Below are 27,427 nucleotides of genomic sequence, written 5' to 3' on the forward strand. Positions count from 1 at the left end.
ACTATTACTTTAACCAAGAAAATCTGCATTTGTATTTCTTTTTTTGGTTGTCCTCCAACTGGGTAGTTTTGCTTTTTTCTAATGCTTTTGTTTGTAAAACTGAAAACTTTTTCTCAATAAAAATTATCGGTTATAAAAAAAATGAACTGCAAAATCATATACAAAAACAAATTTTTGGATTTCAAAAGGACAACATTTAGCAGAAATGTAAAGGAATAAAAAGGTTGGAGTAAACGGGCACTGTTAAAGTTTACCATCCTGGAGGCAACTATTGTCCTGGAGGCAAATTATATGTCAGGCAAATCAGTGAGTCTAAAACAGGAGAAAAAAACATGTGGTTTACCAAACAGGTCAGTAGGATAGTAAAGGCCAAAAAAAAATAAAATCAGCAAAGAGAAGATTCAGGAAAACAGGAGTTGTAGCTGGTCGAGAAGTGTGTAAAAAAAAAAAAAAAAAAAAAAAAAAAAAGAAAAGAAAGGAGGCCACAAACATCATCATTGCTGCCAAAGCACAGAAAGAGGAGAAAATTGCTAAATCTATTAAGAAAGGAAATGAAACCTTTTTTAGGAACATTAGTGATGGAAGTAAGAAAATACAATTGGATCACTAAAATGAAAACTGGGCACTACACATATGTTGAGGGAGATCTGGATGTAGCAAACCATTTAAACATTACTTCTATTCAGTCTTCTCATAAATGAATTACACTAACAATAAAGTTGGGTGATCACATTGGTTCTAGTAATGACTGTTTATTTTCAGGATTTCTAGATACAGGAGGTAACAGAGGAAGTGGCTTGGTTAAAGCGTAATAAAACAATGGGTCTTGATGGTGATCATAGTAGGATGATAGCAAGACAGATTTAGGCATTTAAAAATAAATTTAAGAATTAGTTTTTTGTTAATGCATAATTACATTATTTGGGGTTTTATTTATACAGGTCTGGTGTTCAGTTATGAAATAAACACATGGAAATAATTTCAACAAATATCAGAGAAATAAATATTTTATTACAAGTATTTAAATGGTAGTGTGTATATTATACATTTATTTCACTGAATCAGTTGTATGTTTACAAGAGATCACATAAAAAAAAAAAAAAAAACACAACTGGTCATGTCTACCAGTACAGTACAAAACAAGTGAATAAAGCACTTAGACAGGTCTAAGGCCTGTGCTAACAGTCAGTGCCGTCTGTTAACCCCTCACTGCCCCCCCTTGCTATGTACAGCATGCCCACCAGACAGGGAGGGGTTAATTTGTGCAAACATTATATTGAAGGAATGCATTGATAATTCTCCATCTGCCATTATTCCTGAGTGAGTAACTGTGATCTGTGTTTCTCTCGTAACTTGATTATTGCTGTTTTTGATAAACGTCCCGGATCAACAAAGATTTTCTGCAGCCAAAAAAAATAAAAAAAATTATTTAAACAGAACGAGCATAAATTTACCTCTAAAGCCTAAAGTGAATTAACACCCAAAAGCAAAAACTCTGTGTACTGTGCACAGCATGCTAGAAATGCAATTTCCTTCTCATGTGAAAAAACAAATGCTCATCAACGTGTCTTAAAAGATTGGTTTGTCTTTTGTGCTATGACACTTGGTAAAGGGGTAAAGAGTGCACAAGATATAAAAAAAAGACCTATTGAAAGAAAACCAAAACAGTGGGGTTGTAAGTAAGAGCAAGGAGCATACTCACTTTGAAATTTCACTTAGCTTAGTGAATGAGGTGAAGCTGTGCTGACTTTAATCATCCAATCCTGAGTAAAAAAAAAAAAAAGAAGAGGTTTGTACTTACAGTAAAATCTTTTTCTTCAAGTCCATTGAGGGACACGGGAATTCAGAAACAGTTGGGTAATACCGCTGCTGAGGTTGGGCCACTGGTAAACAGAAAAATTGTAACTCTGTCCCTATATAACCCCTCCTTTGACCAGCGTGCTTCAGTATAGTGATAAAGCCGTACACAGGCCAGCAAAAAACAGAGGTGTGGGAAAAGGGTTTTACAGCAAGTTAAAAAAAAAAAAAAAAAAAGATCAATCTCATTTTCATTTTGTCTATTATTCCCTAAGGGACACCAGAATTCAGAAACAGTCAGGACCTCCAAAAGCAGTTTAACTGAGGGATAAGCAACAACCAGCGACAGACCCAAGGTTTTGGGTGTTGGTCCTTCAGGTACCTCTGTGGTCCAGACAACACCCAAATATGACTGGTAATCTACCAAGAAATCTGCCACAGCCAAGGGGGAACCCCAGAAAATCGACTTGGTGCCCCAGCCCAGGACAGAAATGCCACTGCCAAGAGGAATGGCACATACATAAGGAACACTAGGTCTGAGTCAGCACATGGCTATGGCACCCTACATGTAGTCCACATAATAGGTGGAATAACATAACCTGAAAAAGAGGAACTATACCAACCATAAAGTATGCTCAACAACAAAAGACCAGTGGAATAACTCCAGTATAATAGATTCCTGAAGAGAAATTTAGACAAAGAAAAAGATCAGCTGGACTATATGAGAAGACCCAAGCCTCAAAATCCTAACCCTTCTAGTAAGGGAAAGGAGGTTCTGGGACAAGAGCAAGCAGTGCCACAGGCAGGCAAACAGACTCACAGTGAGGTTAAAATGAAACATCTGGGTCCTCTAAGCATGATAGCCAAATAACCCCAAAGACTGAGAGAAAAACAGCAAAGGGTACATTCTTCTAGACCACAGGCTTTGGAGCTTATGGGGGGCAATGTAAATGAGAGCGGGTAGCCTGTGGGAGTTAACCAAAGAGGAGGAGTCCTCAAAACGCGTACTGCTACCCCACATTTACAGGAGACCATCGTCCACTAAGTGCTGTCCTTGGGATTGAGTGAGCCTAGCAGGAGCAGCAGATTCATGGCATCCAGCCCAGCTCTTCACCTGTCAGCTGGCTAGTTTTGCTGCTCATCCTTTCCTTGTGACTGTGTTGTGGGTTGAGTGGTCTCTTTCTCTTGGACTCTTACACTTTTGATTTTGTGAGCATTTTTGTGAGTAAAAAGCTCTTTGAACTTTTTACTACACCAGAGGTCTGCACGCTTTTCTCCTTTCCCTGGCTTTTGTCTTCTAGACCAGAGCGACTGAACCAGGAGAAAAAGAGAGGCCTTCCCAGATCCAGCAAGGCATCTTAAGCCAAGGAGGGAAGTGCAGAATGTTTACCAGATTATGAACAAGTTGGAGCAACTTCTGCAATAGGCTGCACATAAGCAGCAGAAGGAAGATGTATTTTCGCCCCACTAGGAAGTGCTGGCAGCAAGATCTCAGGGTGCCACCTGTTGACAATCTAGGGGAGCTCAGGACCATCCAACAATGGATACATCTTGCTAAGCAGGAGATGAGGAGCGCCCAGGTGCAGAATCCTCCTCCTTTCATGTGGAGGGCCCCAGTGGAAAAAGTGTCAAATGGCGGTGTCTTCTCTTTAGCAAAGACCGTGCGATCAAGAGTAGTACACTTGGTGCTGTCCACTGTAGAAATGACATCCCTTTATCTGTCACAGGGAAAGCTCCCAGACCTCAGAGGAGAAAACACAGAAACACGTAAGTAATGTCCAACAGAGACCAGTTCAGAATAGTCACAGACAGATCGCTCGACAAAGTGGGAACTATATTCTTGAGAACAGCGCTAAGGAAAAAAAGACACCCAACCTCCTGGGACACTAGCAAAAAAACTGAGATATGCTGGGTAGAGAAAAGGTTATACAGGGGCTGGCAGGAATAACCCAAATGAACTCCTATGACCTTAACTGGACAAAGGAGAAGCCCTGTTTCTTATATTTTCCTTGAACAGGGTGCATTAACTTTTATCTGATTCATTAAGCTAAGTGAAAATCCACTTTGCAAAGTGAACATGCTCTACTCCTTTAGTAAATGTCACATACTGTATTAACAACTATAACATTTCATCTACAAACTCTGGAACAGCAAGAGATGAAGTTCATAAGACCCATATACATATGAAATACCTGCATGAAAAGATGGCATTCTGTGACCAATTGTCCTTTGGTTATTTCCTTAAACTTGTCACACACATCTGGAAAGTTTCGGCTTTCTAATATGAAAGCTTGGTACTGTTTTATTAGTGTTAAGGCTACTCGAAAAATTATTTTTGATCCCTCGTAGAATAGACAGTCCCATATTCGCAACACAGTCTGTGAAGTACAAGAGCAATGTTCATTATACTTTCCCAACATTTTAGCCATCTTAATTTATAATTTTATAGGGTCTCAGTAGTTCTGGGAGTGCCTACCCTCTAGGCCCCATTCACAGTTTTTTGACGCTTGAAGCTCAAAAACGTCCAACAAATAAAATCACATTTGAGTGTTCTGTTGCTTGTAGTGGAAAAAGTACATGAGCTACTTTTCAGGCAGATTGGATAATTTTTGGCCCCATGGACTTAATTGGAAACATGCAACACATGCATTTTACGCACATTTTCTAGCCAAGCAGCCCTCTTCAGGGTCGGACTGACCATTGAGCCACTCGGCACTGCCCGAGGGCCCTGGGCCACTAGGGGGCCCCATCAGGGTTGCCAGCCTCAGTAAAACCAGGGACAGTATGTATAAATCTGTGTTTTTTTTTTACATCTGTCTGTGTATACTGTGTGATTGTATACTGTGTGGCCCCATAATCTCCTATTGCCCGGGGGCCCCATGAGTTATCAGTCCACCCCTGGCCCTCTTCCCCCTAAGGCTTTTTCATTGGCTAAAAACAAAAAAGGCTTGAATCTTGAATACACTTGTAATACACTTCTAAAATGCTCATATACGCTTGCAAAAACACTCAAAACTCTTGTAAAAACACTCAGAAATCACTCTGCTCAGGTGTGAATGGAGCCTAATGCCCCGTACACACGGTCAGATTTTCCGATGGAAAATGTGTGATAGGACCTTGTTGTCGGAAATTCCGACCGTGTGTAGGCTCCATCACACATTTTCCATCGGATTTTCCGACACACAAAGTTTGAGAGTAGGCTATAAAATTTTCCGACAACAAAATCCGTTGTCGGAAATTCAGATCGTGTGTACACAAATCCGACGCACAAAGTGCCACGCATGCTCAGAATAAATTAAGAGATGAAAGTTATAGGGGGGGGGGAGGGGGGAGGTGGTGGGAGGAAGGGGAATGGGGAGCAGGGGGGGTATATTGTGCATATGCCTCGACAGAAAAAGGGGTAGTTCAAGGTAGGCCAGAGGTACAAAAGATAGCAAATTCAGAAAAATGACAACATTTAAATTCCTATCCTATAATGTAAAAGGGCTAAACTCAAACTTGAAAAGGCACAAAATTTTGAGGGAACTACAAACCTATGGGGCAGGGGTGGTGTCCCTGCAGGAGACCCATTTAACATATGAATCAAATATTAGATTAAGATCAAAAGAATTCCCGAATTGGTTCTATGGAGATGCAATATCGAAAAGAGCAAGGGGAGTGGCGATAGGATTGGCTAAGGGGGTACAGTTTAAATTAGGAGGTATGATGCAGGACCCAGGAGGGAGATTTCTGTTCATCAGAGGAATACTTGGAGAAATGGAATGCACCCTAACAAAAACCCAATAAGGTTTCTGAAGGACACATTGGAAAAATTAACGGATTTTAGGAAGGGGGAACTTATAGTAATGGGTGACCTCAATATGTGCTTAGAACCAGAGATCGATAGTACGTCCAGGGGACGAATAACGGACAGATGAGGAAGATAAAACAGGAACTACATAAAAATCAATTGGTAGACATTTGGAGGGTCATGAATGGTAAAACACGAGATAATACGTTCTACTCCCCTGTGCACCGGACGTACTCTAGGATTGATTACATCTTAGTAGACCATAGACTTTTAGACAGGATAGTAGGCTCAAAAATAGGAATAATCACAATATCAGACCATGCCCCTATTGAGATGGAGATGCAGATATATAGGGCTCAAGGGAGGCAATCATTATGGAGAATAAATGAAGACCTACTGCAAAACGAAGATATCTCCAAAAAAATAGAGAGAGAGCTAAAATATTATTTTGCAACAAATGAAACAGGAGATACATCGGGATCGGTGATATGGGAAGCACATAAAGCCTACATAAGGGGAATAATAATAAAAGAGGGAGCAAGGAGAAAGAAGGAAAGGAAAAATAAGATGGGAAATGTTATAAAAGAAATTTTTAACTTAGAACAAGAACATAAAAAACACAGAGAACACCACCAAACAACATACCTTGCACTGATAAATAAACGGGATGAACTAAAAAAGTTGATGGAACAAGAAACAAAGGAAAAATTTAACCAAATAGCTAAAGAAAGATATGTGTGGGGAAATAAGGCGGGAAAACATCTAGCCAGAATGCTCAGGAAAAAAAAAGCCCTAAACTTTATAGGAAAGATACAGGATAAACATGGGAAGATGGTCTATGAAACCAAAGAGATTGGTGAAGTATTTAAAAACTACTATAGTGAACTATATACAGAGGAGATGAATGGAGACCAGATAAGTGAGGAAAATAAAAACAGGAAGATAGAGGAATTCTTAAAACGTGCCAAATTAACCAAGATTACAAAAAATTCTAGAGAGGTCCTGGAGAAACCAATAACAGAGGAGGAGATATATAGAGCAATAGCAGATAGTACACAGGGGAAAAGTCCGGGTCCGGATGGGTTCACTACATATTACTACAAGAAATTTAAAGACATACTATTACCGAAAATGTGTAAGTATATGAACGGGGTGGGAAGTGAGTTTGAACTAAGTAGTGAGGCGCTTTTTGCTACAATCACCGTGATCCCCAAAGAGGCCAAAGACGCGACTTTATGCGCTAGTTACAGACCGATATCATTGATTAACGTAGACACAAAAATATATTCAAAAGTACTGGCCACGAGGATAAAAGAATTGATGAATGGGGTGATTCATCCGGACCAAGTAGGCTTTATAGCAGGAAGGGAGGGAAGAGACAATGGGGTGAGAACCCTATTGCTGCTCCAGAAGAGAAGGGAGGAGGGACTTCCAGGTCTGCTCTTGTCAAGTGATGCCGAAAAGGCGTTTGACAGGGTGGACTGGGAGTTCCTGTTTAGAACCCTAGAAATAATAGGAATAGGCCCAAAGATGATAGGACGGATCAAAGCACTTTATAGAAAACCCAAGGCGGCCATTAAGATCAACGGAACCCTGTCGTCACCTTTCGAGATGAAGAGAGGGACAAGACAGGGATGCCCCCTGTCTCCCCTTCTCTTCGTGTTGGCCCTAGAACCCCTTCTTGCAACAATTAGAAATAACCCTGACATTGAAGGATTTAAGGTGGGAGAAGAGGAGCACAAATTGGCTGCTTATGCGGACGATGTGCTCTTCTATATAAGTAACCCCGGAAATACATTACCAAGATTGGTTAAAATATTAAAACAATATGGCGAAATAACAAATTTTAAGATCAATATGGGGAAATCGGAAATTCTAAAGATAAATGTGAGTAAAATAGAGGAGGAAAAACTGAAGAGAGATTTCCAATTCCGCTGGAAAAAAAGAGATCAAATATCTGGGAATAATGCTCGCGAACTCCCCGGAAAAGATATATAGAAAAAACTATATCCATCTCTTGGATGAAATAAAGAGGGAAGGGAAAAAACTCCAGACAAAACCTCTTTCATGGATGGGGCGTATTAACGCCATAAAAATGGTCCTCTTGCCTAAGATCACGTATAAATTCCAAATGTTACCTATTAAACTCCCACAGGAATATATTAGAAAACTGAAGTCAATAATCTCTAATATAATATGGAAAAACAAAAGATCAAGAATATCTCTTAAGACCCTAAAACAAGATAAAGACAAAGGGGGCCTTGCGGTACCGGATATCCTAAAATATTATAAAGCAATAATTTTATCAAGAGCAATAGAATGGGCTAGGGATAACCAAGAAAAAAGATGGGTGAATATAGAGAAATATTATAGTAAAACACGTTTAGGATCTATTATCTGGAACCCACCGAATCACAGAACGGTAGATGAGGAAATGCACTGTTTGACAAAAATAGTTTTAAAGACATGGGATGTAGTATATAAACAGTTAGATAAGATTTATAATTCTCCCCTGATAGAATTAAAGGAGAATGAGTATTTTGCACCAGGGAAAAGAGATATAAGTGGGAACTGGATAAAAAAAGATAAAGTACAACTTAGAGAAATACTTAAAAAAGGGAAAATTGTCACAATTACTGAATTGAAACAAAACACCTACACATGGGTGATAGATGAATGGAGGTACATGCAATTAGACCGCTTCGTGAAAAATTTACCTCAACCGATAAGATCCGGAGAAAATTTGACAGCGTTAGAAAAATTATGTTGTTCGGAAAAAACAAAAAACACAATATCTAAGCTATATAAATTAATATTGAAAGAAGAAGAAGCAGAGGTACCCACATTCATCAAAAAATGGGAAAAGGAATTGGGAACACAAAAAGACAAGAGCACGATTAATAAAATGTTATTTTTGGCCCATAGCTCAGCGGCGGATATAAAAACGGCCGAGATGAATTATAAATGTATGGCAAGGTGGTACGCAACGCCAGATAGGATAAGTAAATTCCAACATGGGAAATCGGCAGAGTGTTGGCGGGGCTGTGGAGGAATGGGTACTATGGCTCACTTATGGTGGAATTGCCCGGTAATTAAAAAATATTGGAAAAAAATCTTGAGCTCAATAAAGGAGATTACAAAAATTGAGGTGAAGGAGGATCCGTGGGTGGTTCTCTTCCATGGCATAGAAGGGAGTGTGAAACAATATAAAACATCTCTGGTCCCACATCTTTTAAACGCAGCAAAAAGATTAATCCCCAAAAATTGGTGGGGAAAAGAAAGTCCGGAGATGTGGGACTGGATAAATGCTGTGGAGGAGACCCACACCATGGAGCAGTTTTCTTTGTACAAAGAGGAAAAGAGAGAAGTAGACAAATGGAAATGTTGGAAGGAGTTTAAAAAAACATGGAGTTATGCAGAAAAAAAATCAGGATTTAACTACCTACCAAATAGATCATAGGCATTGCACAAGGGTTAGGGGGGAGAGGGGAGGGAGACGGGAGGGAGGGAGACGGGAGGGAGACGGGAGGGAGGGGGGGTTATATATATGTATATGGTTTCTTTTTTTTTACTTAGATATGTGAAACAGAGAGATTTATAAATAAAGATAAAATTTTAGAGAAGGGGAACTGAGGGCTGAGCCTCATCAGGTGAGGTTAGGTTTTATATAATTATTTTCTTGTAAACCCCTGTTGTGTCCTTCCGTTGAAAACAAAATAGATACGCCACAGTGATGAAGAGATGAGAAGAGACATATATGAGCGAGAAAGCTGAATTAGTCTCTCTAGGAATTTTCTGAAGTGGCAAAAAAAAAAAAAAAAAAAAAAAAAAGGAGATGAAAGTTATTGGCCACTGCCCCGTTTATAGTCCCGACGTACGTGTTTTACGTCACCGCGTTCAGAACGATCGGATTTTCCGACAACTTTGTGTGACCGTGTGTATGCAAGACAAGTTTGAGCCAACATCCATCGGAAAAAATCCTAGGACTTTGTTGTCGGAATGTCCGAACAAAGTCCGACCGTGTGTACGGGGCATAAGTCTTTCTGCAGCAAGGTTGTTTGTAAAATGCTGACACTCTATGCTATAATATAGATGAATACCAGGTCCCTGAAAAAACTGCTATACAGCAGTGTACATAGTGTATAGGTCCTCTCTCTCTGAATTGAGGAAAGAAGACAATATTAAAGTATAAAATTGTTTCTACTAGAGTAATCAAATTTATGCTTAGTTGCATAGGAATTTCACAGTCAATACTCGGTAGAACCACCTTTGGCTGCAGTTACAGCTGTGAGTCTTTAGGGGACAGGCTCTACTAAGATTTGCATATCTGGATACTTGATTTGATTGTAGCCGTATTAGTGCAATTGTGACAGAGAAAATTGAGTACTGTCCGTGATACTTTTTTTATTTGCACTAACATACAATTTTTCAGGACAAGCTTTCGGGGTATGTCCCCTTCAATGGTCCCCTTCAAATCAATGGTAATAAAGATAGCAGCAGAGTTAGTGAGATAAGACAGAGGGAGAGCTATAGAATGGGGGGGGGGGGGGGGTACTGGTCACAGAGGGGGTCGTAAAACTTTAGCATAATGTGTATAGCATATTAGCATATCTGGATAATGAAATTTTCAAGCAGTCTCCTTGACCAAAATATTGTTCTAACAGATTGGATGGAAACCATTTGTGATCTGCATTCCTAAAGGCTTGCCACAGGTTCTGAGTTACATTAATGCCTAGGCTTTGATGATACAATTTTAAGAACTTAAGTTTCTTGAATTGAAATCACTTCATAGTAGCTTCAGTTGTGTGGACGTCCAGGCTCATGCACTTAAAACTGTTTCCTTGGCTGCTGATAAAAATATTGCCTTCAACATAATGCTGTCACCGCCATGCACTATTGCTGAGAGCATGTCCCCAGGGTGATAAACAGGGTTGTCTTTATGTCGCAGACAGCAGTTTCTATTAAAGTGCTAGTAAACCCAGGACCCTGCATTCACTGTATCTGGTCTCCCCACAGTACACAGAACATGGAAATGCATTTATTTTAATATAAACTGCTAAATACCTTTTCTCATTAGCAGTATATAGCAGTCTTGTGACTTCTATCAGTGTCGGGTTAAAGCTTGTATCAGTGGCGTACCTATGAGGGGAACAGGCTGCCCCGGGTGCCACACGGCTGTCTCTCTATATTCGTGTGAGTCAGCAGCTGCTGCTCTGTGTTATTCTGCTCAGTCGGGCTCTTTACTACCAGGTCTGGCTGCACATGCACCCTTCATGTGTACTACCAGTACTATATTTTGGATTGCTGCTCCTCTCGTATCTCACAGGGACATGTAGAAACAGTACCTGGGACTAGGAAGACCATCGTACAAGTGGGGGCTGCGAGTACAAGTGAAGGGAGGAGGCTGTTTGTGGGGGGACAGCTGAGTGTGTACAGGTGTGTGTGTGTGGGGGGGGGGGGGCGCAGCTGAGTGTGTACAGGTGTGTGTGTGTGTGGTGGGGGGGCGCAGCTGAGTGTGTACAGGTGTGTGGGGGGACAGCTGAGTGTGTACAGGTGTGTGGGGGGACAGCTGAGTGTGTACAGGTGTGTGGGGGGATAGCTGAGTGTGTACAGGTGTGTGGGGGGGATAGCTGAGTGTGTACAGGTGTGTGGGGGGGGATAGCTGAGTGTGTACAGGTGTGTGTGTGGGGACAGCTAAGTGTGCACAGGTGTGTGTGTGGGGGGATAGCTGAGTGTGTACAGGTGTGTGGGGGGATAGCTGAGTGTGTACAGGTGTGTGGGGGGATAGCTGAGTGTGTACAGGTGTGTGGGGGGATAGCTGAGTGTGTACAGGTGTGTGGGGGGATAGCTGAGTGTGTACAGGTGTGTGGGGGGATAGCTGAGTGTGTACAGGTGTGTGGGGGGGACAGCTGAGTGTGTACAGGTGTGTGGGGGGGGACAGCTGAGTGTGTAGAGGTGTGTGGGGGATAGCTGAGTGTGCACAGGTGTGTGTGTGGGGGGGGGGGACAGCGGAGTGTGTACAGGGGTGTGTGGGGGGGAGGGCAGCTGAGTGTGTACAGGTGTGTGGGGGGATAGCTGAGTGTGTACAGGTGTGTGGGGGGGATAGCTGAGTGTGTACAGGTGTGTGGGGGGGATAACTGAGTGTGTACAGGTGTGTGGGGGGGATAGCTGAGTGTGCACAGGTGTGTGGGGGGGGCAGCTGAGTGTGTACAGGGGTGTGGGGGGGGGCAGCTGAGTGTGTACAGGGGTGTGGGGGGATAGCTGAGTGTGCACAGGTGTGTGTGTGTGTGGGGGGGGGGATAGCTGAGTGTGTACAGGTGTGTGGGGGGATAGCTGAGTGTGCACAGGTGTGTGTGGGGGGGGGGGCAGCTGAGTGTGTACAGGTGTGTGGGGGGATAGCTGAGTGTGCACAGGTGTGTGTGGGGGGGGGGGCAGCTGAGTGTGTACAGGTGTATGTGTGTGGGGGGGCAGCTGAGTGTGTATAGGTGTGTGTGTCTGGTGGGGGCAGCTGAGTGTGTACAGGTGTGTGTGTGTGGGGGGGGCAGCTGAGTGTGTACAGGTGTGTGTGTCTGGTTTGGACAGCTGAGTGTGTACAGGTGTGGGGGGGCAGCTGAGTGTGTGCAGGTGTGTGTGTGGGGGGCAGCTAAGTGTGTACAGGTGTGTGTGTGTGTGTGTGTGTGTGGAGGGGGACAGCCGAGTGTGTACAGGCGTGGGGGGGGGGCAGCTGAGTGTGTGCAGGTGTGTGTGGGGGGGGCAGCTGAGTGTGCGCAGGTGTGTGTGTGGGGGGGACAGCTGAGTGTGCACAGGTGTCTGGGGGGACAGCTGAGTGTGTACAAGTGTGTGTGTGGGGGGTGCGCAGCTGAGTGTGTACAGGTGTGTGTGTGTGGGTGGGGGGCAGCTGAGTGTGTACAGGTGTGTGTGTGTGGGGGGGCGCAGCTGAGTGTGTACGGGTGTGTGTGTGGGGGGGCGCAGCTGAGTGTGTACAGGTGTGTGTGTGTGTGTGGGGGGGGGCGCAGCTGAGTGTGTACAGGTGTGTGTGTGTGGGGGGGGGCGCAGCTGAGTGTGTACAGGTGTGTGTGTGGGGGGGGGGCACAGCTGAGTGTGTACAGGTGTGTGTGGGGGCAGCTGAGTGTGTACAGGTGTGTGGGGAGGATAGCTGAGTGTGCACAGGTGTGTGGGGGCGGGGGCAGCTGAGTGTGTACAGGTGTGTGTGGACGGGGGCAGCTGAGTTTGTACAGGTGTGGGGGGGGCAGCTGAGTGTGTACAGGTGTGTGTGGGGGGGGACACCTGAGTGTGTACAGGTGTGTGGGGGGCAGCTATGTGTGTACAGGTGTGGGGGGTAGCTGAATGTGTACAGGTGTGTGTGTGTGTGTGTGTGTGTGTAGGGGGGACGGCTGAGTGTGTACAGGTGTGCGTGTGGCAGGTGTGTGTGGGGGGGGCTGAGTGTGTACAGGTGTGTGTGTGGCAGCTGAGTTTGTAGAGGTGTGTGTGTGTGTTGAGGGAGGCAGCTGAGTGTGTACAGGTGTGTGTGCGTTGGGGGTGGCAGCTGAGTGTGTACAGGCGTGTGTGGGGGGGCAGCTGAGTGTGTACAGGTGTGTGTGTGTGGGGGGGCAGCTAAATGTGTACAGGTGTGTGTGCGTGGGGGGGCAGCTGAATGTGTACAGGTGTGTGTGCGTGGGGGGGCAGCTGAGTGTGTACAGGTGTGTGCGGGGGGCAGCTGAGTGTGTGTGTGTGTGTGTGGGGGGGGTGCAGCTGAGTGTTTACGGGTAGGGGGGGCTGAGTGCCTAGAGGTGTGAGGGGGGCTGAGTGCCTAGAGGTGTGAGGGGGGCTGAGTGCGTAGAGGTGTGTAGGGGCTGAAAGCGTAGAGGTGTATGGGGGACTGAGTAGGTAGAGGTGTGTAGGGGCTGAGTGAGTAGAGGTATGTGGGGGACTGAGTAAGTAGAGGTGTGAGGGGGGGCTGAGTGCGTAGAGGTGTGACGAAGGGGCTGAATGTGTACAGGTGTGAGAGGGGCTGAGTGCATACAGGCATGATCAGTGAAAGGGGGGTGCCAGATATAGGATCCACCCTTGGTGCCAAATGCTCTAGGTTCTACAGTGAGTATACCAAGCATACTTCACTGCATATACAGACTGATTTTACTGTTGTGGGTTTAATAACACTTTAACTACTTCAGGTCCGCCCTAAAGCAGTTTTACTGCTACAGGGCGGCATCTATGCTCCAGATCATGTATATACACACACGTGACCTGACTCTTCTAGGTAGGGGGAGCGCATGCGGGAGCCTAGCAGCTGCGTCTCTGCAAAGCAGGGTCTTCCTAGAGGAAGCACCTCCCACAGTTTAGAAAAACACTAGCTAGGCACACAGTTAACCCTACCCTGGATGTTAACCCCTTCTCAGCCAGTGTCATTAGTACAGTGACTGTGCATATTGTTAGAACTGATCATTGTATTAGTGTCACTGGTCCCAAAAAAGTGTTAGTGTCAGAATGCCCGCAGAATATCACAGTCCCACTATAAGTTGCTGATCACAGCCATTACTAGTAAAAAAAATTAATAAAAATTATCCCATAGTTTGTAGACGCTATAATTTATGTGCAAACCAATCAATATACGATTATTGCAATTTTTTTTACCAAAAATATGCAGAACACATATTGGCCTAAATTTATGAAGAAATTGGATTTAAAAAAAAAATATTAGATATGTTTCATAGCAAAAAGTAAAAATAGGATTTTTAAAACAGCTTACCTGTAAAATCCTTTTCTTCAAGTACATCATAGGACACAGAGCCTCAAGTAATTACTTGGTGGGTTATGGGCCTACCTTCAGGTGTTGACACTGGTATAACCAATACAGGAAGTTGACTCCCCTATATAACCCCTCCTCCTTCCAGGAGTCCTCAGTTTTTGTAGCCAAGCAATATAAGTAATATACTCTCACCCCATAAAACAGAGGGGCGGGAGCTCTGTGTCCTATGATGTACTCCAAGAAAAGGATTTTACAGGTAAGCCGTTTTTAAAATCCTATTTTCTTTATTGTACATCATAGGACACAGAGCCTCAAGTAATTACTTGGTGGGATGTCCCATAGCAATGCTACTTGAGGGGAGGGAGACACAACCCGTAGGGCACCCCCAGACCTTCAGAAATTATACTGCTGCCTGCAGCACACTGCGCCCAAAGGCGATATCCTCATTCCATCTTACATTTACTTGATAAAACTTTGTAAATGTATGTACTGAAGACCAAGTTGTGGCCTTGCAGATCTGAGACATGGAGGCCTGGTGACGCACTGCCCAAGAAGCACCAACCGCTCTGGTAGAGTGCGCCTTAACTTGAAAAGGGGGAATCTTTCCCCTTAAATCATAAGTTTGAATTATAACTTGCCGAATCCACTTAGCCAGGATTTTGACGCTGCCTGTCCTTTCTTAGGACCCTCTGGCAGAATAAATAAGACATCAGTCTTACGAATCTGAGCAGTTTTCTTTAAACAGATCTTCACTGCTCTCACCACATCAAGACAATGTAGTGACTTTTCTTCCTTGGAAGATGGTTTTGGAAAAAACGATGGCAGGACAATATCTTCATTCAGATGAAAGCCTGAAACCACTTTTGGCAAAAAGCCTGGACGAGGGCGTAACACCACTCTGTCCTCATGAATAATCAAATATGGCTCTTTACAGGAAAGAGCAGCCAATTCTGAAACCCTCCTTGCTGAGGATTATAGCAATTAAAAAAAATCAGCTTCCTAGTCAGAAGGACTAAGGGAATATGCTGTAATGGTTCAAATGGCTGTTTTTGTAACACTGGCAAAACTAAATTCAAGTCCCAAGGGGTTAAAGGTGATTTAACTGGCGGATCAATCCGCATCACCCCTCGCATAAAACCCCAGACTAAGGAATGCGTAGCAAGCGGTCTTTGATATAAAACTGATAAGGCTGAGACTTGGCCCTTAATAGTACTTAGGGCCAACTTCATTTCTACGCCCAATTGTAGAAAGGCAAGGATTCCGCCTATAATATATCTCATTTTTATCTCATATCTCAATTTTATATCATTTATACCTGGTTTACCCTTTGTGGACACAACTATGCATAGGACGTACCTTAGATAACATATTCCAGCATATACTACTCAGTTCATTTCTCCGCCAACATGCCTCACGTAAAGTCCCGCTTTTCTCCTCTATCTTTAATTTTTACCTAATTGGGATGGAGGCATGTTGGTGCATTTTTTATAATTCAGTGGACAGGTCACACCCTCATTTTTTGATATATCAACACATGGGTGGCAAACACCCGTTTCCTGTGACCTGATCCACCTATCAAGCCCATTTTCATGTAACTCAATCGCATTCCATTCTATATCCCATTTTCATTCCCAATCTTCACACATTTTGTGTTTCTTCTTTCTCTTCTTTCTAAAGTAATTTATACTAGATAGAGACCTATGGTCCCCCCCTTGTCCATTGAGTATTTTCAGTGCAAGAGTCGTATACCTATTTTTACATATATACTCTTTTACATAATATCTATTTATTGTAAGAATTGGAATCTTTTTGTTTTTAAATCTTTTTCTTTTCTTTTTTCCTTGTTGTTTTCCTTTAGTCAGATAATACTGATTCAATTCAGGGCTAAAGTTTTTGTTTTCCCTTTAGTCAGATATATACTGATTTAATTCAGGGCTAAAGTTTATGTTTTTGTTTTGTTTTGTTTTTTTTTTTTCCCTTCAGTCAGATAAATACTGATTTAATTCAGGGCTGAATGTTTTTGTTTTTGTTCCCTTTTAGTCATAATTATGCTGATTTAATTCAGGGCTAAAGTTTCTACATTTCACACTCTTTTGCACATTGATTTATTCAGTGCAAAAAGTGAGTGTGTATTTTGTTACTGTGCTTTCGCTTCCCCTTCTCATCCTCTTTGTTTTTCCTTTTCTCTTCTCTCTTCCCTTTTTCCGCCTTCAATTTTCCCTCATTATTCCATTATTTTTCATACTGGTTCATACATCTTTATCCTATTATTCCCTGCGTGCAGGTGGTGTTGTGGTCTGTTCTGTCATAAACCCGGGGTTGCGATGCGCCCAGCTCTTGACCTGTCACCCGTCCTGGCACGTGACGGGGGCGGGCCTTGACCTTGGCGCATCGGCGTCATGTTCCCCACGCCCCGCATGCAGGGCCGTGTGCCGCCGCTCTGCGGGATCTTGTGGTACACCACTCCTGGGCTTTTGCGCTGCGGGGATGGGAGGCGGCCATAGTGTCCGGGCTGTCTGTCCCTCCCCGTTGCGTAATTACGCCCGCACATGACGTTGGCGGGTGCACGCCCCCGGTCCGCGGCATATAACGGCGACCCCAGGCCAGGTGCATGTAGGTTCCGCTATGCGTTTGTGGCAATTGGCCGGGCCCATTACTCTCATTACACAGGTAACCTTGCTACACATCTCCACTCTGGTCCATTGGCCTCTTAGCTGCACACACTCTCTCTCTCATTCTCCTTACAAACTTCCTCATCTTTCTTTGTCTTTTTCTGGCTCCGGTCTATACTCCATATCCACTCACTCTTTGGTTTCTCACCATCTTGTCACCCTATCTAATTTTCACGGTTGTTACATGCTCACACACTTATTTTATTTCATTCACAGTCATTTCAGGGTTTTGTGGCCTCGTTGTTTGTCCCTGCCTTGCGGCCCCTATGGCTATCCTGGTCAATTCGGTGGCTGTAGCCGACGGTCTTCTGGGGGGAGCTTCCTGCCTCAACCCCGGGGGAGACTTTGTAGACCCGGACCAATGCTGCATTCTAGGATTTAGGTTACCATAGACCAAGACACTGTCTGTGAGTATGTTAGCAAATTTGAATTCTTCTGCATCTTTCTCTCATATATCTGGCCATATATTAATACATGTTTATTGTTTCAATGCAGCCTAAATTGCATCGGACTCCTGATGATTGGTTATAAGCCAAGAAACGCGTTGAGTTAATAACTATTGATGCATATATTCATCCAGTATACATTGTATTCTCTACTGTAAATTGTACAACCAGTGTCTGTATTATGCCTTTCAAATACATTGTCTGTTTTATGCCGAAATGTTGCTTATGATGTTGTTTCATGACTGTATCTGGTTCTAGGACCTATGTAATTAAAAAAATTTTATATCATTTATACCTGGTTTACCCTTTGTGGACACAACTATGCATAGGACGTACCTTAGATAACATATTCCAGCATATACTACTCAGTTTATTTCTCCGCCAACATGCCTCACGTAAAGTCCCGCTTTTCTCCTCTATCTTTAATTTTTACCTAATTGGGATGGAGGCATGTTGGTGCATTTTTTATAATTCAGTGGACAGGTCACACCCTAATTTTTTGATAAGGGAATATGCTGTAATGGTTCGAATGGCGGTTTTTGTAACACTGACAAAACAAAATTCAAGTCCCAAGGGCTTAAGGGTGATTTAACTGGCGGATTAATCCGCATCACTCCTTGCATGAAACCCCAGACTAAAGAATGCGTAGCAAGTGGTCTTTGAAATAAAATTGATAAGGCTGAGACTTGGCCCTTAATAGTACTCAGGGCCAACTTCATCTCTACGCCTACTTGTAGAAAGGCAAGAATTCTGCCTTTAATATATCTCCGAGGGTGCCAACCCTTGGATTCACACCAGGAAACATAAGCTTTCCAGACTCTATAATATATAGCTCTAGAAGCTGGCTTCCTAGCATTAACCACTTGAGGTCCGGGCCATAGCCGAATGACGGCTACAGCGCGGACCTCAATCCCCGGGAGGACGTCATATGACGTCCTCCCCTTTCCTCGTTCCCCGTGCGCGCATCGGGGAAACTATGTGCTGGCCGTGTCCCTTGGACACAGCAAGTCACAGATCGCGGTAAACGGCCAATCACAGCGGCCGTTTACAGCGCAATCGCCGGTTCCAATGAGAGATGATCTCAAATGTAAACATATGAGATCATCTCTCATTGCCGTCTCTCTCTCCTCACACAGAGACCGCGTGTGAGGAGAGAGAGGATACTGCAGCGATCTGTGCCTTGTGTGAGTTCTACCTGTTGTAAAAGTGTTCAAACAGTGATCAAACAGTGATCAAACAGTGCCCAAACAGTGATCAAACAGTGCCCAAACAGTGCTCAAACAGTACAGTGGGATCTGTGCCAGTCAGTGCCCACCTGTGCCAATCAGTGCCCACCTGTGCCAATCAGTGCCCACCTGTGCCCACCTGTGCCATTGGTGATCAGTGTCAAGACATCTGCAATCAGTGCCCACCTGTGCCACCTCATCAGTGCCCACCTGTGCCACCTCAGCGGTGCCCACCTGTGCCACCTCAGCGGTGCCACCTCATCGGTGCCCACCTGTGCCAATTAGTGCCAATCAGTGCCCATCTGTGCCGCCTCATCAGTGCACATCTGTGCAATCAGTGCACATCTGTGTAGCCTCATCAGTGGCCATCTGTGCTGCCTCATCGGTGCCCACCTGTGCCACCTCATAAGTGTCCATCTGTGCCGCTTTATTCAGTGCCCATCTGTGCCGCCACATCTGTGCCATCTCATAAGTGCACATCTGTGCCACCTCATCAGTGCAATCAATCAGTGCACAACTGTTCCGCCCCATCAGTGCCCATCTGTGCCACCTCAGTGCCCATCTGTGCCATCTCATCAGTGCCACCTCATCAGTGCATATCTGTGCCGTAAATCAATCCCCATCTGTGCCGCCTCAGTGCACATCTGTGCCTATCTGTGCAGCTTCATCAGTGCCCATCTGTGCAGCTTCATCAGTGCCCATCTGTGCAGCTTCATCAGTGCCCATCTGTGCAGCTTCATCAGTGCCCATCTGTGCAGCTTCATCAGTGCCCATCTGTGCAGCTTCATCAGTGCCCATCTGTGCCGCCTCATCAGTGCCCATCTGTGTAATCAGTGCACATCTGTGCAGCCTCATCAGTGCACATCTGTGCAGCCTCATTAGTACCGCCTCATCAGTGCACATCTGTTCCACCTCATCAGTGCCCCTCTCTGCCACCTCATCAGTGCCCCTCTGTGCTCATCAGTACCGCCTCAGCACACACCTGTGAAGTCGCATCATCACCAGCAAGCATGTCCAAAAGAGTCTTTTCCGCTGAGGAGGCATACCAGATTCTTTCCCAGGCAGACGAGAGCAATGGGGAGCTCTCTTGTTCGGATTCCATTTCAAACTCCGATTCTGAGTCGGACGTCAATTATGAGCCAGTCCTCAGGAGTGGAACACTGAGTGACTCAGAGGAGGAAGAAATTCGGCCCGCCAAACGAAGGCGTTCTAGTGTGGAGGCAGTGGCATCCACCAGCACCGCAGTGCCTTCCACCAGCACCGCAGTGCCTTCCACCAACACCGCAGTACCTCTGCAAAAAAGGCCAAGGACCCATGCCAGGCTTCCCTATGCCCTTCAAAACCCCTTGTGGCTTTCTCCTAATTCAGGAGAAGCCAACATTCCCCCTTTCACTGCCCAGCCAGGAGTCCAGGTGGACACGGAAAATTTTTCTCCAATCAATTTTTTTGATTTAATTTTTACAGAGGACATGTTATCAACAATTGTGGCCCAGTGCAACCTTTATGCACAGCAATTTATTCTAAATAACCCAACGTCCTATTATGCCCGTCCCTACGAGTGGAGAGACCTAACGGTGGAGGAGTTGAAGGTTTTTTTAGGCCTCACATTTGCTATGGGACTCACCAAAAACAACACCTTGAATTCCTATTGGTCAACCCTCCCCATCCACCACATGCCAATCTTCTCCAAGGTAATGTCCAGAACCAGATACCAAATGATAATGAGGTTCCTTCATTTTAATGATAACAATAATATTAAATTATTTTTCTGAATTATTCCCCCAGCTGTTTACCCCGGACCAACATATATGTGTGGATGAGTCCCTTGTTAAATTTAGTGGCAGGCTTAAAATTAAGCAATTTATCCCCAGCAAAAGGGCCCGCTGTGGGGTGAAGGTGTACAAACTATGTGACCGAGTCACAGGGTACATGTATGCCTTCAAAGTGTACGAAGGGAAGGACACCCAGCTGCAACCCCCTAATTGCCCGGACTACTTGGGATCAAGTGGGAAAATAGTTTGGGACCTGATATACCCCCTACTGGAAAAAGGCTACCACCTGTACGTAGATAACTTCTACACATCTCTGCCCCTGTTCCACAACCTTCACCGGAAGAAGACGCCTGCATGTGGAACCATAAAAAGGAACCGGAAGGGCTTTCCTCAAAGTCTTGTCAATAAGAGGTTGAGGAAAGGAGAAATGGCAAACCTGCGGAACAAGGAGATTTTGGCAGTGAAGTGGAGGGACAGAAGAGATGTCTATATGCTATCTTCAATCCACAATGATACCTTCGTAGAAATCCCTAGAAGAAATGGCCCCATTCAAAAACCAAAATGCGTTTATGAATATAATTTGTACATGGGGGGAGTCGACTTCAATGACCAAATGATGGAACCATACCTTGCCACAAGACGGACATACCATTGGTATAAGAAAGTCGCAATTTATTTTTTTCAATTGGCCATATACAACTCATATGTAATTTACCGTAACTCCACCCAAAACCCCAAACGCTTCCTTGGCTACCAAGAGGAAATTTACACTGCCCTAATATTCCCGAACGGCCCCCCAGAAACCATCCGATCAGATGTTCTTAGTCGACTCTCCGAGCGCCACTTTCCAGATAGACTCCCTCCCAGACCAACAGGCCAACGACGTCAAAAAAGATGTAAGGTGTGTACCAGAGCAGGAATCAGAAGAGATACATCTTATTACTGTGCCCAATGCCCTTCCAAACCAGGCCTCTGCATAACTGAATGCTTTCGCCGTTACCATACTTCACTAAATTATTAGTGAAGTATGGTAACATAATCCTCAGTTCCTGCCTTCACACACCTTCACACCCCTACCTGCTCTGTAACTGACCCTGGCTTGTTATTCGACCACGCTTCTGCCTGCCGATTCTGTACATACCGCTGCCTGATCTGGAACTGACCCTGGACTGTTATTTTCGACCATGCTTCGGCCTAACGATTCTGAACATAACGCTGCCTGATCTGGAACTGACCCTGGACTGTTATTCGACCATGCTTCTGCCTAACGATTCTGTACATACCTCTGCCTGATCTGGAACTGACCTTGGACTGTTTGGCCATGATATTTGCCTGCCTCTTGGACTGATCTTGTACCCTGCAACTGGACTAGTGGGATTCAACACAGGGGTCTCACATATGTGAGGGGCTCCAGAATTGTTTTTCTGGATGAAGAAAACAATTTTTTTTGTTTTCTCATTCCTAGATTAGGGTCTGGAGACTCGGAGGCTTCAAAGAGATTTGGGTGGGAGAAGCCTCTACCCCTGTCCCCATTCTGTCCTGAATGAGGCCCTACTGCTGCCTGTAGGACTTACTGCCATTATGTCCCTGCCTGTCGCACTGACCACACCACATGGGCCTGCCTACTACCAGGACCAATATTTATGGCACTTCTGACAATATCTCTGCCTGCACTAACCCTGGACTGTATATGGACAGTATCCCTGCCTGCTGCCTGGACAATTGTGTTTGCCGTTGCTGACCAAGTCCCTGCCTGCTGCCTGGACCAGTGCTATCCTCCTGTGTACAACTGCGCTACTACAACCACAGGTAATCTTTTGTTTACACTTTTCTCAGCATAATGTATTTTGGGGTGTAATTCTTGGTATGTGCATGCTATGTGTTCCTGGAACACCTGACGGTGTTCCTTGCATGTTGGATCTCTGTATGTGGTCGGGCTGTGTAGAAGTCTGACACATGTGGTATCACCATACTCAGGAGGAGTAGCAGAATGTATTTTGGGGTTTCATGTTTGCTATCTAAATGCTATGTGTTGGAAATATCTTATAAACTGACAACTTTGTGTAAAAAAAAATGCGTTTTCATTTTTTTCCACATTTTCCAAAAACTTCTGGAAAAAAATGAACCATTCAAAAGTCTCATTATGCCTCATAGATTATACGTTGGGGTGTTAGCTTTCCAAAATGGGGTCATTTTGCGGGTGTTTCTATTGTCCTGGTGCTCCAGGGCCTTCAGAAGTGTAATAGGTGGTTGAGAAATGAGATGTGTAATTTTTGCTCCTAGAACACCTGATGGTGCTCCCCTGCATGTTGGGCCTCTGTATGTGGCCAGGCAGTGAAAAAGTTCCACACATGTGGTATTGTAATACTCAGGAGGAGTAGCAGAATGTATTTTGGGGTGTCATTTGTGGTATGCACATGCCATGTGAGAGAAATAAGCTATTACAATGACAAAAAAAAAATCATTTGGGTAGAGTGTTGCATGACTGAGTAATTGTCATTCAAAGTGTGAGAGCACTGAAAGCTGAAAATTGGTCTGGACAGGAGGGGGGTTTAAGTGCCCAGTAAGCAAGTGGTTAAAGTAGAAATAACTGCCCTGGAAAGCCCACGTCTTTTCAGAATGTGGGTCTCAATAGCCAGGCCATTAAATTTAGCATTCGTAAAGTAGGATGGAATATCGGCCCCTGTGAGAGCAGGTCTGGCCTTAGTGGAAGGGACCACAGATCCTCCACTGACATCTTCACGACCTCTGCATACCATGACCTTCTGGGCCATGCTGGTTCTGCCAGAATTACCGGTTTTCTTTCCAGCTTGATCCTGCAAAGAAGTCGAGGCAGTAACTGAATAGGGGGAAATGCATAGATCAGTAAAAGCTGATCCAACAGTATCACCAACGCATCTGTTCTGCATGCGAATGGATCCTTTGTTGTGGATACAAAGTTGACTAACTTTATGTTGCACTGGATGCTAGAAGATCTACATCCGGAGTCCCCCATCCTTGACAAACAGCCCGAAACATGTCTGGGTGAATAGACCATTCCCCTGGAAATAATCTGCTGGCGGCACATGTAGTGCGCGTGCCAATTCTCTATTCCCGGAATGAAGACTGCCGATGGGCAAGGAATATTTCTTTCTGCCCAAGTTAGAATATGGTTCACTTCTCTCTGCACTGAGAGATTCTTGGTGCCCCTTTTGGTGATTGATATAGGCCACAGCCGTGGCATTGACGGATTGGATCCTGTCGGGACAATCCCTTAACCTGGAAGTCCAGGCTTTTAGAGCCAGACGCACTGCCCGAATCTCTAGGATGTTGATGGGCAAGGCTCTTTCGGTTCTTGAACACTGTCCTTGGACAGTTGTCTTCTCTGTCATTACCACTTTCCAGATAAGTGGTCTGAAGGATTTACCCTTTAGGACATTCTTTAGTAACCACCAATTGAGACTTTGGGACACCCTTGGGGACAGCCGCATTGGCAAGTCCAAAGCTTGGATCGTTTTGTTCCAAGCAAATAGAATACTGTTTTGCAACAGTCTCGAATGGAACTGGGCAAAGGGAACTGCTTCAAATGAAGCCACCATCCTTTCTAACACAACCTCATGCAAAGGCGAATGGAGGGACCTCGTTTTGACCTGACCATCCGCACCAACTTTTTATGGAGTTGTGTTTTTTTTTTTTTTTCTGGGCAGGAAGACCCTTTTTTTGGGCTGTATCTATGATCAGACTCAAATACTGCAGTCCTTTTTTAGCAATTTTAATGGAGACTTTACTAGGTTGAGAACGCAACCCAGACCTTTCCAGGTAACTGGTTGTAATGCATACACCTTACTCCGAACAGCGATTGGACCTAGCTACAGGTGGGGCTAGCACTTTTGTGAACACTCGAGGTGCTGTAGCTAGCCCGAAGAGCAAGGCTATAAACTGAAATGCTGCTGTTTTACTTCGAACCGCAGAAACCTTTGGTGAGCGGGAATTATATGGACATGCAGATATGCATCCCTGATGCCGATAGGCGCCAGAAGTTTTCCTCCTTGCAGGATAGAAACTACTGACTTGATCGACTCCATAGAAAGGAGCGGATCTTCAGGAACTGATTTAGATTCTTTTACATCTAGAATGGATCTGTTGAATTTTTGGGTGGCTCTGTGCATGTACAGGAAACGCATGAAAAAGGCAGTGAAGAAAAAACAGAACTATCAGCTGACTCTACTAGAGGTAGCTTGAAAGAGGCACAAATCATCTCTGTAAGAGGTTTGTACCAGCAATTTCTCAGATTGTGAAGCTGAAAAAAAGTTCAACTCTAGTTGTCTCCTCTGCAGAGGAGTACTCGGTTTGCCTTTCTTCCTGATTACCTGAGGGTAATCCTTCATCCTCTACCCACTGTTCCCTTGATAAGGGATCTCAGGTGGGGGAGGGGGATCTAACACGCTTCCCATCCTTGGATAGCGGATGCAATTAAAGTCGCTAATTTTCCTTCTAGGCCCTGCAGGGCGGAGGAAAAACGCATTTTCAATCATGTATACAGGGGCTGAATATTTTCTCCTCTTAGGCTCAGTTTCCACCATTGCAACCCCAAAGTTGCATGATTTTACCGTGATCTTTTGCCGCCGAGAATATGTCGGGGCGTGATTTTGATGCGACAGGAAACAATGCCTGTGTATTCTAGAGGTCTATGGACCTCAAGTCGCATCAAAGTGGTACCAAAGTAGTGCAGAGACTACCTTGAAGTCGCACAGATCTGAACAGTACTCCTTGGAATTTATGCCCTAGAGTCTGATGGTGGAGGCCGTCACCGCTGCCTAGAGGCAGCTGCCCCTTGCGCAGGGGAAGAAATCCGTTTAAGTGACTTGTCCAAGGTCACAAGGAGCCAACGTGAGGACAAGGTCCCACGTCTTTCAGGAAGCCTCTCATGGCTACGCTGGCCGTCAGAGTAGTTAACCTGTGAGGAGTGGCTCCTTCACTAGTGAACGCCGACATATGGATCTGAACCCATGTCTGTCAGGAAGTCTCCCATGGCTGCACTGGCCGTCAGAGTACTTAACCTGTGAGCTGTTGTAGCTTCACTTTAAATAAAAGGACATTTCTACCTTCTTTTGGACAAAAGAGCTTTACTGCTAGAAATCATTTGGATGTATTTCACCAAACTTTCCCCAATGAAAAGGGAAACTAGTCAAACACCCTTTTTTGCAAGATGCTTCGGCTGACCAACCCTTTTAACCACAGGGTCCTAAGCATGTGTTTTAGCACAAGCGCAAGGCGAGACGCCTGGTGGATAGGGTCTTTTATGGCATCTATGGCAAAACATAGCGCCATTGGTAGGAGAATTTTAACCAAAAAAAATGCAGACTCCTTATTTGTTGGATGCTTAAGCAATTATGCATCTTTATTGATGCTGGAAATAGCAGCGTCTACTGCTGGTACTTTCCAACCTTTGTGAATTTTTCCTCTATGATAGAGAACTGAGAATCTCTTTGGAGGGAAAAATGCTTATCCAGATGATCCCATTCAGCATAAATAAGCGCTGTAAAATGTTTTTTTTTTTTTTTTTAAACCAAAGAAGGGACCTGGACTTTCAGCTTACTCTGTTAGGAGTAGTATAAAAAGTGGAATGAACCATCTCTGTAAGAGTTTGTACCATGAATCTGTCAGACTGTGAGGTTGCATAAGGTTCATCAACTGTTGTTTCCTCCACAGAGGAAAAATTTGGCTTGTTTTCCCCCGTGATCACCTGAGGATAACACCTCATCCTGTGCCCACTGTTCCCTTGGAAAAAGGGGGTTTGGAAGTGGGGGAGGGGGATCTAGCATGCTTCCTATCCTCTTGGATGGAGAATGTGATTAAAGCCACTAATCTTCCTTCTAAGACCAACAGGGCAGAGGAGAATGCATCTTCAGTCACATACACAGGGGCTGAAGTGTCAGAAGCAGTTGCACCACCAATTGCTTCCAATGACTCACCCTGGCTTGCCATGTCAGGTCTCTCCAGAGAGGATGACAGTGTGGAGGCATGACTGGAGTTCCCAGTGCCTGGGGGGTAGAATCCTTGGTACCTCTGTGGTACACTGGAAATCAAATGTGCTAAGCACAAAAGCAGAGGCACTTTAACAAATTATGGTATTTGCTGAACAATAGTTTTAGCAAAAGAAAACAATGTCACCATAAGGATCAGCCTTTGATGCTGAGTACCATAATATTTCCTGTGCTGGAAATGCCTGTTTACACACCTTTACATGCCCAGCGCTCCTGTGTCTCTTAGTGTGACAGACTTCTGTCTTCAGCATATGAACTGAGAGCGTCTGTGTTAAACCTCACCTTAGACACTGGCGAAAAAACTGAGGACTCCTGGAAGGAGGAGGGGTTATATAGGGGAGTCAACTTCCTGTATTGGTTATACAGTGTCAACACCTGAGGGTAGGCCCATAACCCACCAAGTAATTACTTGAGGCTCTGTGTCCTATGATGTACGATAAAGAAAAATAGTTTTTTTTCGAAATTGTGTTTTTTCTGTTTATAGCACAAAAAAAAACAAAAAAATAAAAACCGCAGTGGTGATCAAATCAAACAAAAGCTTTATTTGTGGGAAAAAAGGACATCGAATTTATATGGGTACAGCAATGCATGACCGCACAATTGTCAGTTAAAGTAACGCAGTGCTGTATCACAAAAAATGACCCGGTCATGAAGGGGGGCAAATCAAGTGGTTAAAGCCAAATGTGTCCACCAGAAAATCTCTTTCTTTCCTATATTCTTATGATTTGATATTTTCCTCATTTTTTTCTTTTAGTATATATCCATTTAATATACAGTTGTGCTTTTAAGTTTACATACCCCGGCAGAATTTATGATTTCTTGGCCATTTTCAGACCCCTTTGTGTCAACTTGTGTGCATGTTATCAGCAGGGTATGTAAACGTTTGTTTAGAGTTATTTGGGTAATTTCTGTTACCATTATGATTCAAAAAGAGTAAACACAGTTGATT

The 27,427-nt window shown here is 44.4% G+C and overlaps 1 protein-coding gene across 2 annotated transcripts in view; it reads right to left on the reverse strand.

Moving 5' to 3' along the window:
* Positions 1-719: 719 nt before the first annotated feature.
* GRTP1 (growth hormone regulated TBC protein 1) overlaps positions 720-27,427 on the reverse strand; it is a 122,711-nt gene continuing 96,003 nt past the window's right edge. The window contains exons 8-10 of one of the 2 annotated variants that reach the window (XM_073614551.1): positions 3,990-4,175; positions 1,703-1,763; positions 720-1,400 (exon numbers count right to left, since the gene is read on the reverse strand). In XM_073614551.1, coding sequence (XP_073470652.1) covers positions 1,716-1,763; positions 3,990-4,175 — 234 coding nt within the window. In that variant the 3' untranslated portion in view covers positions 720-1,400; positions 1,703-1,715. The remainder of the gene's footprint in view (positions 1,401-1,702; positions 1,764-3,989; positions 4,176-27,427) is intronic. The other variant, XM_073614550.1, reaches the window with a different exon arrangement.

Source organism: Aquarana catesbeiana, linkage group LG02 (genome assembly GCF_042186555.1).
Source record: "Aquarana catesbeiana isolate 2022-GZ linkage group LG02, ASM4218655v1, whole genome shotgun sequence".
NCBI lineage: Eukaryota > Metazoa > Chordata > Amphibia > Anura > Ranidae > Aquarana > Aquarana catesbeiana.